The sequence below is a fragment of the Odontesthes bonariensis genome, chromosome 5 (genome assembly GCF_027942865.1).
Source record: "Odontesthes bonariensis isolate fOdoBon6 chromosome 5, fOdoBon6.hap1, whole genome shotgun sequence".
In the NCBI taxonomy this organism is placed as follows: domain Eukaryota; kingdom Metazoa; phylum Chordata; class Actinopteri; order Atheriniformes; family Atherinopsidae; genus Odontesthes; species Odontesthes bonariensis.
The window spans coordinates 12,887,757-12,900,072 of NC_134510.1; the positions used below are offsets into that span (position 1 = coordinate 12,887,757).

General features: G+C 42.7%; 1 protein-coding gene across 1 annotated transcript; it reads left to right on the plus strand.

Annotated features, from left to right (window-relative positions):
• The first annotated feature begins 1,870 nt into the window (after positions 1 to 1,870).
• On the plus strand, positions 1,871 to 7,544 carry gdf6a (growth differentiation factor 6a). The gene is made up of 2 exons (XM_075466565.1): positions 1,871 to 2,407; positions 6,504 to 7,544. Exons 1-2 carry the CDS (start codon positions 2,047 to 2,049, stop codon positions 7,466 to 7,468), a joined length of 1,326 nt encoding a protein of 441 aa, XP_075322680.1. The 5' UTR covers positions 1,871 to 2,046; the 3' UTR covers positions 7,469 to 7,544.
• Positions 7,545 to 12,316: the final 4,772 nt, after the last annotated feature.

Below are 12,316 nucleotides of genomic sequence, written 5' to 3' on the forward strand. Positions count from 1 at the left end.
TTAACAGGTCTCATGTGCATAATATTAACGTAATCAATTTAATTATGTCCCAAATTGACACTGAAAAACTGATCTAAGCATTTTTACACATCTTTCAGGTGAACTGTTGTAATGCCATCTTTGCTGGGTATCCAAAGACTGCATCCAGAGTACTGACTCGTGCCACAGAAGAGATGCAGAGATCCCATTGTTGGCCTCTCTACTTTGGTTTCTTGTGAAATTTAGAATGGAATACAAATCCCTTTTATCATGTACAAAGCTCCTTCTAATCTTAAAAATCCCATTGTTTCCTATTACTTCAGTAAGTCTCTGAGTGCAGGCTTGTGGTTCTGAGAATGTGTAGCACCGCAATGGAAAGCAGAATCTTTAGATTTCTGTCCCCTCTCCTGTGGAAGCAGCTCCCACTTTGGGTCTGGGGTGCCAACATCTTCTAAGCTTTATACCTGGGCTTAATTCTGTCTTTTACCCCTAGAGTTTGTATTTTTCAAATTGACCTTTTTGAGTGCTGCGTGTTGTTATGTGCTCTCGTTTGTATTTTGCATACTTTTAACCCTTTTGTGTTCATGTAGCCTTTTTGCTTTGGTTAATATTTCTAACTCGTATTATTACTGTAATTTTCAGATTGCTTTGATACGCTTTATCAGTCTTGTATGTTTTGTTTTATGTCCTCGCTTGTGTCATTTCAAGCTTTGCTTTTGGCCTGTAAAGCACTTTGAGTTGCACTTGGACTTGAATTGCGTTATATAAATAAAGCTGAGTTGAGTTGAGACACTGAGTGCCTCATACATCCCAGTAATATAATGATACATCTCACAGTTGTCTGCCCGGCTGCAAACAAAGACGGTATATTTCAAAACTCATTCTGCTTTGCCGAACTTAAAAACTGTGTCGCCAGCAACTGTTTGTATCTCCCAGGTGCCTTAAACGCACCAATCCTTCTCGGCTCAATACACACAATGGGAATATATTTGTCTTCTCTTGTAACAGAGGATAACGGCCACTAGAGGTCACTAGAGTCGTTCAAGACAAGACTAACGCTTTTAAATGATTCCTGATCCAGCTTACGTTACTCGAGTTCAGTACGTGCACACCTCAAAGTTACCTTTAAACCCAGCGGTGCTCTGGTTATTCAATGACGTTTTTTTTTCTGCTGAGGAGCTGAATCTGTCTTACTTTGTTAATATGCTCAAAAAAATCACACACTGTTACTCTGATTTCAGAATTCTTATTTAATTTTATTTAATTTTTACCACGTTTAACTGGCGTCTACAAATAATAATAACTTGAGTATTGATTATTTCTTTAAACGTGGCACAAACACCAGGATGACGTTATTCAGTTTATGTGCGCGTAAAATCTAATGTGATCTGATCGTTCCTGGGTTCTTCAGGCGGCCAGAAACTTCGTGATAAAGGAGGACGAGCTATCACTGAGTGTTCTGAAACCTGCGTGGACTTGCGCCTAATTTCGGCAGCACGGTTAACATCACTTCACTGATGACACATGTGTTCTTTGAGTTTGAACCGGATACACTCAAAGAGGAGAAAATATGTGCAAAAGTTAGATTTCGCCCTGGTTGGAGTCATAAAATGATATGACTGAGATTTCGTAATGCAAGAGAAAGCAAACGTGTGTCTCTGTGTGTGTGTGTGTGTGTGTGTGTGTGTGTGTGTGTGTGTGCAGATGTTTGAGCTAAACACGAACTTGGCCACTCTCATTTCTTTCTGTGACAGCCCGTGGGCTGCAGCGCGCGTCTGCTCGGAGGTCTGTGACATGGAATTGTTTGGGAAGCCCTGCACTGAGCCACCATGTGGGCGTGTTTCTCTCGGCCCAACAGTCTCCGCTCTTGTGTGGAGTCCAGAGAGAAAAACGCACTTCTTCTGGTGCGACCTGTGAGCGCAAAAGTAGCTGCTCTCCGACCCTGACGCGCTCACCATCTCCGGCTCTGGCGGCCCCGCTAACACAGCTTCAACCGAGCTGGGGGGAAAGACAAAAACACACACACACACACAAAAAAACACAAGAGCTTCTTACCATCTTTCAGCCATGGACGCATCTCGAGGCGTTGCGATATATCTAGGCCTTCTCCTTGTTTTCCTTGGGAATATACCGTGTTTCCAGTCTGCCGCACTCATCTCTCCCTCTGCGCCGAGGAGGAACAGGGAAGACAGGATCTCTCATCAGGACGGACAAAGGTCATCCAAATTCTTAAAAGACATCTTGGCGTCTTCTCGTCCTGTCGCGGGACATCACAAAGAAGACCCAAAGGACGCTATTGTTCCGCATGAATACATGCTCTCCATATACAGGACATACTCGGCTGCAGAGAAACTCGGACTAAACGCCAGCTTTTTCCGCTCTTCTAAATCCGCCAACACCATAACAAGTTTTGTGGACAGAGGAACAGGTTGGTTTCAGTCTGCTGCCATCACCACTGGCGCAGCTTTTCATGATTCATTGGTACAGTTTTCTCCATTTGACTGGTCTGATATTCTCCTCTTAGAACTTAAAAGACATAAAACAGCAACAGAGTGACACGGTCTGCTTTTACGCACACGATTAGGGAGCAAAGGTAGCGTGAATACGCACATTTACGCGCTCAAAATCTTAAAAAAAATCATAACAAGTAGCGAATAAAGATGTGAAAACCGCCGGTTTATATCTTGATCCTGGTTAAATTGATACGTTTTGCCGCACGGTCGCCAAAAACGGAGCCTTTTCACCGAGAATTACACTTAAATTAACCTCAGGGTAACACGACAGTAAAACACTAATTGAGGCGCTCTCTAAATGAACGCAGTAAATCACTGTCAGTGCTGGCAGCAGCAAAAACTACACTGCCCCAAGCCTCCACGTGAATACAGAGGAAACTTTTGTTTTTTCCTCAGGGAAAGCGCTTGATGGTTGTTTCATTTTCGCTTCTTGTTTTTTTTTTCACGCACCTCCAGATTAATGAAACTCTAAATAAGAGTTTAAAATCTAAACAGACTCAAACCTCGCAAATCTGCCACTTATCAAAACATTAAATCTGTTGCCATGATGGTGCACCGCTTCGGCCAGCTTGTGCTGACAAAGGGAGACTGGGGGGGCGGGGGCGGGGGGGCAGCGGGGGTGCCGGTGTGAGAAGCAGGTGTTTGGGTCAGTTAACATGTGTAACCAAGTGATTCGGCCGGACTGCGAGAACAAACACAATCTGATAAACACAAACACGTCCAGCACACACAAGGGGGACGCAGGCCAAGTTAATCTTTGAGGGAGAAATAAAAGCAATCTTTGTTTGCGTTCCCTTCTGTCTGAAACACTCCAAGCCTCGGCTCACGGACTCAGATGGCGCGCTGCAAAAAATGTCCGCTCGGTGTTTTTTTTTGTTTTTTTCGGTCCGGAGCCGGCTTCGTAAAGTGTGTCATCGTCTGTCCAACACCGCGAGGAGCACAAGTGAAAATGAATGTTTTCCTTATCTTATTGATTAAATAGGACATCTTCAGATTTCCTTAAAGTTTCGAGATTATTATTTTTTTTAATAAAAGGAGACTGAAAGGAAAAGATAAACTGTCTTTTTAAAAGAAAAACGGTTGATCGCACGGTTGAAGCAAGAACGACGTTTTTTTTTTTACGAGGTTCGTAAAAGGCTCGTCCGTGTTGTCATTTCTTGTAGTGTGAGCCGGTTTGATTGGAAAAAACGCCTCCCTCTCTCCTGTGATTTTGATGTGATGTGTCACTGGCTCTGACCCCGAGCTGGACCCTTCTGAGGGCTGCTTGGCATCGAACGGCTGACTGGAGTATTTGAACTCGGTGATCTAATTGAGTGTTCATGTCATAACATATCAAACACTGTCTATTCTCCCATAATGACCCAGCTCGGCCACGGTGGGCACATCACCAAAAAAACAAGACGAAGGAGAGAAAAGGGGAAAAAAAAGAAAGAAAGAGCACTTCCTCCTCTGTGAAGTGGTTTTATATTTTCTGTTTATTCATTTATTTTATTCATCTGCGGAACCTCCCTTTGCGAGCGCCACTTTAACTACGAAAAAATGTTTTTTTTTTTTCCTCTTTCATCTTTACTGACTGGTTCTCCTCCCAGCAAAGTGTTGCGTTGCATCACAACCTGTAGATCGAATCCTCAACTGGGACTTCATTGAAAAGGCGGGGGTTGAATTTTGACGCCCAAAGTAACGACTTTTTGCGTCTTTTACGCGTTACTTACGCGTGCGGCATGCGGCTGTTTTTTTTTTTTTTAAATTACAAATCCACGGCTACTTTTACTTTCACATATTTGCGGGTAAATGAAACGCGCTTTCGAAACCAGGAGCTGTCAGAAGAGATCGGAAAAGGAAAAGAAAAAAAAGAAGCTCAATCTGAAAACTTGAGCAACTTCCGCCTCTCGCTAAACATAAATGACAAAAACACGTTTAGAGTTTTGGGTTTGTTTGTTATTTTGAAATGCAACAAACGAGGTCAAAGAAAAGCGCACAGGACGCCGCTTTTAACCAATAAAACCCAACATATTGTGCCCCAATTATCCACCGCCAGGCATCTTGAGCATAATGGGAAATATGGCTTTTAAAAAAAAAAATAATGAACAAAATTAAGAAAAACTTTGCACGAAAAAAAGAAGAAGACTGTCAACACAAATAACTCAGTAACTCAGTCAGTCAGTCCGCGCAGCCGCGTTCGTTTAAAGCGGAATGTTGTCGTTGGCAGGATGAGATGAAATCTAAGAGGGGAAGTGCTTTAATGAGGAGGATGGGAGTTGAGAGCTGTTAATTATTTGGCGAACTTGTATTCGATTTGTTTGAGGGCTTATAAAAGAAAACTAATGCGAACCAGACGCGCAAAGTCGCTGAAAGGAGCACGAGGTTTCCATCTCCTTTTTACTGTTCGTCTTGGCAGGGTTCACAGAGGCAACCTGACAGCCCAGACTTCAAAAAAACGTCTAGCGAGAGCGACTTTTACAAATTATGTCACAGGGGTGTTTCCATGGAGAGAAATGTCACTTTATTTAAAACAGGGGTGCAAACGGGAGCGGAGACAAGATGCTGCTTGTTAAGTGGAAACAAGGAACACAAATCACGATCACTCAGATTTATTTAAAAACAAACAAACAAACAAACAACAATTTCCTTTGATATAAGTGGGGAAATTGGACATATTTAAAATGTGACAGTCCAGCCCAGACTCTCAGTGTAAATGCTACTTCTTCTCCTCCTTTAAAAAAAAAAAAAAAAAAAAAAGATTTTTTAGCAGTTATTTTGTCCATGACTTTGTCCTGCATTTTCGACTCAAACTTCTACTTTGGGTAGAAACTTGTCAGAACAGTTAAAACCTCCATAATCATTTCTAAATTTCTCCATTTCTTCCTCAAAAAAAAAAAAGAAAAAGAAAAAGAAAAAAGAAGCAGATTGTAAAATGCAAATGACAAGAAAAGAAAACATGCTTTATCCATCCTTTCACTGTCGCCTCGTAGGCTCGATTCAGTTCCTTTTCTATCCAAACTGCACTCGTCAAAAGAGACATAGGCCTATTTAATATTTCGCAAAGCATATAGCTCCTATTTGGGCTGTCTGTCAGTGTTAGATTCCAGCCTCGTTGGTTCGCCTTTATAAAACGTTCGCAGGCCTCCTGTGGGTCTCCATCAGGGAATAATGCATTAATTGTGTATTGTTCAGTTGAGTGTACAGTATGTCGCCTTTGGTTCGTTGTGTCTGGCAGCACCCAGGACCCTTCACTTCACTAGGCCCCTTATTATCAATATTTCTTTCCTTTTTTCCCTTCCTTTTGTTTTGTTTTTGCTCTACAGCTCTGCGAGCGTTTTCAAAAAACGACTCTTTTGATGTCCTGGTCGCTGTTTAGAATTGGCTGTTTTTTTTTTCTTTTTTAAAAAAATGAAAACTACTTAGAAGGAAAAGTTGACTTCTACTAGATTGGTAAATGAGTCTATATGTCAGCGCGTAAAATGAAAGCAAAGCTGTGCCCGCTGGAGTTCAAATATCACCAGACTGAACTCAAATAGAGTTATTGGCGAAAAATCAAAAGTGTTCTTTTCTGACAGGCGATTAGAGGGGAAATGGCATAGAGTCATAATGAATACAGAGTTTGTGCATCAAGCAGGATCCATAAAACCCACACCACGATTTAATTTCAAATTTACCAAGAAACTAAATGAACCAGCCCGAATCACTTTGGGAAAACTTAAAACGGGCTTTTCAGTCTTAACCCCCGTTTCACTGTCAATGTCATACAAGAACTTCGTTGTCAACAGAGCTCTAAAATGAGTAAATGGAAAGCGGTGTAGTCGTGGTCATCAGTGAGTTTTCCCCTTCTTCTCCAAAAGGAGCACTTGTCAGCTGTAGTTTGTTTCTGGCAGGTTCAGGGTGGACGTTTGGAAAACAAGAAAGAGAGAGAAGGCCTCTGTGTTAGAATGTGAGCCCCCCCCTCCTCCTGTTTGAACACTGTACATCCTAAGTGAATCTGACTGCAATTATTTTCTTCTTTTATCCTTGCAGACAATCTTTTGCACTCTCCTCTGCGACGACAAAAGTATCTGTTTGATGTGTCAACCCTTTCAGAGAAAGAGGAACTAGTCGGGGCGGAATTAAGAATATTTAGGAGAGCGCCGGGGGATTTGCAGACTCCCCTGCAGACGACGGGCCTCTACGACATCCAGCTCTACCCCTGCCGCTCCGACAGGCTACTGGACTCCAGGTCTTTGGACCCACTGGATTCCATCAAACCTGGCTGGGAGGTTTTGGACGTGTGGGAAATCTTCAAGGCGCACCAGCACCACCATCGTCAGCCACATCACCAGAACCATCACCGCCAGCAGAGCAACCAGCTCTGCTTCCAGCTTAGGGTGACGCTCAGCAACTCAGACACCGAGGTGGACCTGAGGCAGCTGGGGCTGGACAGAGGCGTCCGGAGTCAGCAGGAGAAGGCCATCCTGGTGGCCTACACCCGCTCCAAGAAGAGGGAGAACCTGTTCAACGAGATGAAGGAGAAGATCAGGTCGCGGAGTGAGAAGGAGGCGGGAGTGGTGAAGGCGACAGAGGACGGGGTGTCCGCGCCGATGAGGGGGGTGAAGGGAGAGGGTCCCCGGCGGCGGAGGAGGACGGCGCTGAGCAATCGGCACGGGAAAAGGCACGGGAAGAAATCCAAGTCCAGGTGCAGCAAAAAGGCGCTGCACGTGAATTTCAAAAAGCTGGGCTGGGACGACTGGATCATCGCGCCCCTGGATTACGAGGCGTACCACTGCGAGGGGGTGTGCGACTTCCCCCTGAGGTCGCACCTCGAGCCGACCAACCACGCCATCATACAGACGCTCATGAACTCCATGGACCCCAATAGCACCCCACCCAGCTGCTGCGTCCCCACCAAACTTAGCCCCATCAGCATCCTCTACATAGACTCGGGCAACAACGTGGTGTATAAACAATACGAGGACATGGTGGTGGAGCAGTGCGGGTGCAGGTAGCGGCCATTATTCTTTTAAAAGAAAAACAGACTTCAAATGGCAGACATTTTAAAATTGATGGCTCCCAGGCTGAAGATGCAGACAGTCCTCGAGGGTCTGGCGTGCTTTTACGCACGACGCGCCTTGTCTTTTTTTTTTTTTTCAAAAGGGATGCTCACACGAGGCACCATCTTCTATTTATTCAGTCACGTTCATTCACAGTCTCTGCCTTAAAGTGTTCGGCACGTTCATTCTCGTCCACGCAACAAGTTACCACTCATCAGACAGAACGAGAACCTGATGTGTGCTCTGACTGCGGGGGCCAGACGGCAACCCGACGAGTTCGAGCGCGCACCTGTTCGTGCCGAGGCCAGAGGACAGCGGGCTCTGCCTGTCAGCAGTGCTTTGTTGCGGCTCCCCCTTCTGATCCTGCCAGCAGGGCCGAACTCTTTTGGGTATGTGCACCCAGACCGCAAAGGCCGCTGTCCAGCTGGAGTAGTTACAGGCCCGAGCAAGTGTCTGCTTTCCAAAAAGATAGATAAATTAGGATAGAAAAGGGGGTGAATGTCTTATCAACCAAACACAGACTGGTCAGAGGAGAGGAGATAAGATTGTGGTGGTAATGCCTTTAAGAGATTTTTTTGTTGTTGTTGTCATTTTTTTTGCCTCACTGGGGACCAGCTGAGAGACACTGCGGACAGAGGACATGAAACCAGACTTGTGCCTAAGTGGGGCCCTGTTGTATAAAGGATAAGAAAGAAAGCACACATAGGCGAACTTTCACTTTTGTTTGTGTGTGCTCTAAAGTCTGCATCTTTACGAAATGCACTTCCACAACTGACTGCGCCGCGGACAGGTGGTCAGCGAGAGTTTGTCTTCTCTGATGACAAAAATATTGAAAAAACAAACAAACAAAAGACTCGCAAACGAGACGATATTTAAATGCACATTAGCTTTGAATGCACTGCTGTTCATTATTATTTTTTTTGTTTTTGTTTTTTCTTAGCTGTAAATATTTGTACAGTGGAAAACTTTACAAAGTGCAACGAATGACGAAATGAGCAAAAGGCATTTCTTTGTAAATATACAGATGCACTCAAATCGGTATAATTTCTATTCTATAATTATTTTATTATTTGTGATGTACAGAGTTCCATGATAATCATATATTTCTTACATTGATGAGAGTAATTTAAGGTGTCTTCAATATTTTGCAGAGGGTGGAAAATTCCATTATTAATGTCTACCTCATAATTGCATATATAGATCTGAGTTTGAGGGGCATTGAGTTAGAGTGTAAAGAGCTTTTACAATGATATCTAAGATCATTTATATACATATATTACTGGATAATATTCCACACCATTACTGTACAAATAAAATTCAAAACAAAGCCTGGCACTTCTGATGATTAATGCCACTCACTTTGCATTCTTTTTTTCCACCTAATACATTAAAGCTTTTTTAAAAAGATTTGACCTCATCCAACAGCTGTATTGTTATCAGGTTGTTGATTAAAGTTGAGTGCATTCTCAAAACTATACTGGACCAAATAATTCCAGATACTGAAATTGAAATCCTATCAAAATGCACAGTGTTGCCACGATGTGCGAAGAAAAGTATGTTGCCTTTCAATTCTAAAGTTTGATGTGTCAGAAAATAATGAAACATCTGGTCCTTTCCAGGTCTTAAATGAGGTAAATACAACCTCAGATGAACAACACATGATGTTACAGCATGTTATTATTTAATACAAATGAAGCCAAAATGCAGAAGCAGTGTGCACAATACTGAGCACAACCTCGTGGTTTCCATGGAAATTGAATAGGCAATTGATTAACAGGTGTTGCAAATCAAATGCACTTCATTAACAAGTCATCGGCATGTGTGAGCACCTCTATAAAAGTATCTGTATATAAGCAGAAGTTTTGTCATTTTGCTGGTCTGGGGCATTCAGTTGTATGCTAGCACAATGCCAAGGAGGAAAGACACCAGCAGTGATCTAAGAGAAACAATTGTTGCTGCTCATCAATCTGGATTATGGGACCATTTTCAAACTATATACACTCAGTCCCTCCAGTGAGAATGATTGTTCACAAGTGGAAAACATTCAGAAAAAGATGACAATATTCCCACGATTGGATGTCTTAACAGATTCACCCCAAGGTCAGACAGTGCAATACTCAGACAAGCTGCACAGAGCATTAGAATTCGATCTCAGACTCTATAGGCCTCTGTTAGCATGTTAAATGTTAAAGTTTATGACAGTACGATTAGAAATAGACCAAACAAGTATGGATTATTTTAAATGACTTCCAGGAGAAAGCCTCTTGTCTTTAAAAAGAACATTGCGGCCCGGCTTAGGTTTGCAAAGCTGCATCTGAATAAACCCCAAGACTTCAACATTTGGATAAATGAGACCAAAGTGGAGACGTGTCACTATAACAGCTCAGGTTAACCAGAAACTTTAGTCCACGCGTCTAATAGGTCATAGTTTCACAATCCAGGCCTGAAAATGGTGAGATGACAATGTTTTGGCAGGCAGTTGTTTTGTTTTGAGTCACTCTACGTCACCTGATGGGAGCTGCGACCAATGAGTAGCTGTGTAGCCTGTGGCAATGTTTAGTTGTCTAACCCTAACCATGTACTTCAAACTCCTAACCCTAACCATTATCAGGTGAGAGTGAAGTAGAATAGTATGTAATCTCAGAAGTAGAGAAGGGACTTTGAAAAAGATTATGCTGTTTTTTTTACACCACCCACAAACCCCAAAATGTGGAAATTTTCTCTGAGTCAGTAGTGGCTTCCATCAACATCATTACATCGAAAGAGTCAATGTCGTATTGTCACAACAGGAGTGGAAACTTCGGGGGCTGTATTGCAGTACAGAATTAAAGAAGGAAAAAGTAGCTGTTGTAAAATAACTACACATTTACACATCTATGGACCAAAGTGCATACTTTACAATCTGTCATCGGATTGTGTTGGCCATAATGCACGGCAGCACGTTTGATGAAAGCCACACATAGCATATTAGCACAAACACCTTCAACTGTCAGCTGTAAAGTACAGTGGTGGAAGGCTGATGATTTGGGCTTATTTTGCCACCACATGACTTGGGCACCTTGCACTCATTGGGTACATTACGAACATGCCCGTATAGCGAAGAATTCTAGAGTCAAATTTGAGACCATCTGTCCCACAGCTAAAGGTTGGCTGAAACTGGGCCATGCAACAGGACAACAATCCCAAGAATATCAGCAAATCTACGCCTGAATGTCTGAAAAAGAAAAGAATGAAGGTGTTGAAATGGTTCAGTCAAAGTCCAGACCTCAACCTGATTGAAATGCTGTGTTGAGAGAACTGTGCATAAGCGAATGCCTGCAAACCTCAATGAACGGAAGCGGCATTGTACAGAGGAGCAGGCCAAGATGTCTCCAAAATCATAGCGAGAGTCTGATAACATCAAACAGAATATAATTACTTAGAAATATACGTTATTGCTGCTAAACATTATTCTACAAGCTAGTGAAATCATGGAGTGGACGTTTCATACACTGCTTCTGCTTTTTGACTTAGTAAATAAACAGAAAAGTCATGTCATATATTATTGTTCTTCTGAGGTGATATTTACCTAATTTTAAGACCAGTTACATTTTTCTTCTTTATTGTCCTGATACTTAAAAACTTTGAACTTAAGAGAATCCATTTTGTTCTTTACGTGACTTTAGCTACAGAATCTTTGCTAGCTGAAAGGTCGATTCTCTTGTAAGATGACCACAGTGCATCTGGACCACATACACCTCTGCCCTAAGGTCTAATTCATTCTATTGTCACCCTTTGTAAACACATTCTCCTCATGGACAACAAATGTAATTATTCAGTGACTAGATGGCTCAGGATTGTGCCACAAAAACCACATCAACATATGGTGACCATCCAAGTAGAAGCCAATCCACTGACTGACTGTCACTGATATAGCACCAAATATATGAAACCCCAGCTATTTCCCAATGAATTATCCCTGCCTGGGTCAAGTTTACTTAACACTTTAATGTTTCCCAATCTGTGGTTGAAAACAAAACAAAACATTTTTTTGAAAGAAGGGATTGCTTCCATATAAGCTATGGCGGCCTTGGCCTGGAAACAATTAGGAAATTGCTTTGAAATGTTATATGTTGTCCAGGCTCTTGTACAGTATCATGTCACTCCCCACATGTTTGAGAGGGGGAAACAGAGGATGCTAAGTGCACTCTTTAGCAGCCGCTGCCAATGACTGACACAACAACCATTCCCCTGAGTATAACCAAATGGCCCTCCGGGCTATACGTCTGGAACACCATTGCCAGGGTGCTACTAGGAGCCACGCCATCCCTGCTGTTTGCAAGTGCAACATGTGAGAGGCTGTGTGTCACCGTGAGACTCTTTTTAGCGTCAGATATGAAGGCTCTGCTGCAGATTCTTTATCATTAAAAATGTTGTAACGTTGCTGAAAGCCAATTTCTAAGCAACCGGCTGTAAACTTGCGGAATAAACCTTTACTTTTTGATTTATTTTTATTTGACAAGTTTCCTGCTCTGCTGGGCACTGGCCTGGAGGTGAGGCTGAATGTTAAGGGAACAGTTAAATGGTGATGAAAGGGAAAGGAATGCTTTGTTTACCAGCTTCAATCCCTCATTCTTAAGTTAAATGTTCCTATAAAGTTCTTCATCACAACTGCCTTATTGTCCCTCCATCCACACTAGAGCAGAGAGAGCAAAAAAGAGCGTTGTGTTTATTTGAAACCTGGCTCTAATATATTAGTCTAAGCGAACCAAAGCTGGCAAAGAAAGGGGTCCTTTTCATCAGAAATGTGGAGAATGTATAACA

Coding starts and splice junctions, on each gene's coding strand:
- gdf6a (XM_075466565.1), top strand. CDS start 2,047: ATGGACGCATCTCGAGGCGTTGCGATATATCTAGGCCTTCTCCTTGTT. Junction 2,408..6,503: donor TTTTGTGGACAGAGGAACAG/GTTGGTTTCAGT, acceptor TTATCCTTGCAG/ACAATCTTTTGCACTCTCCT.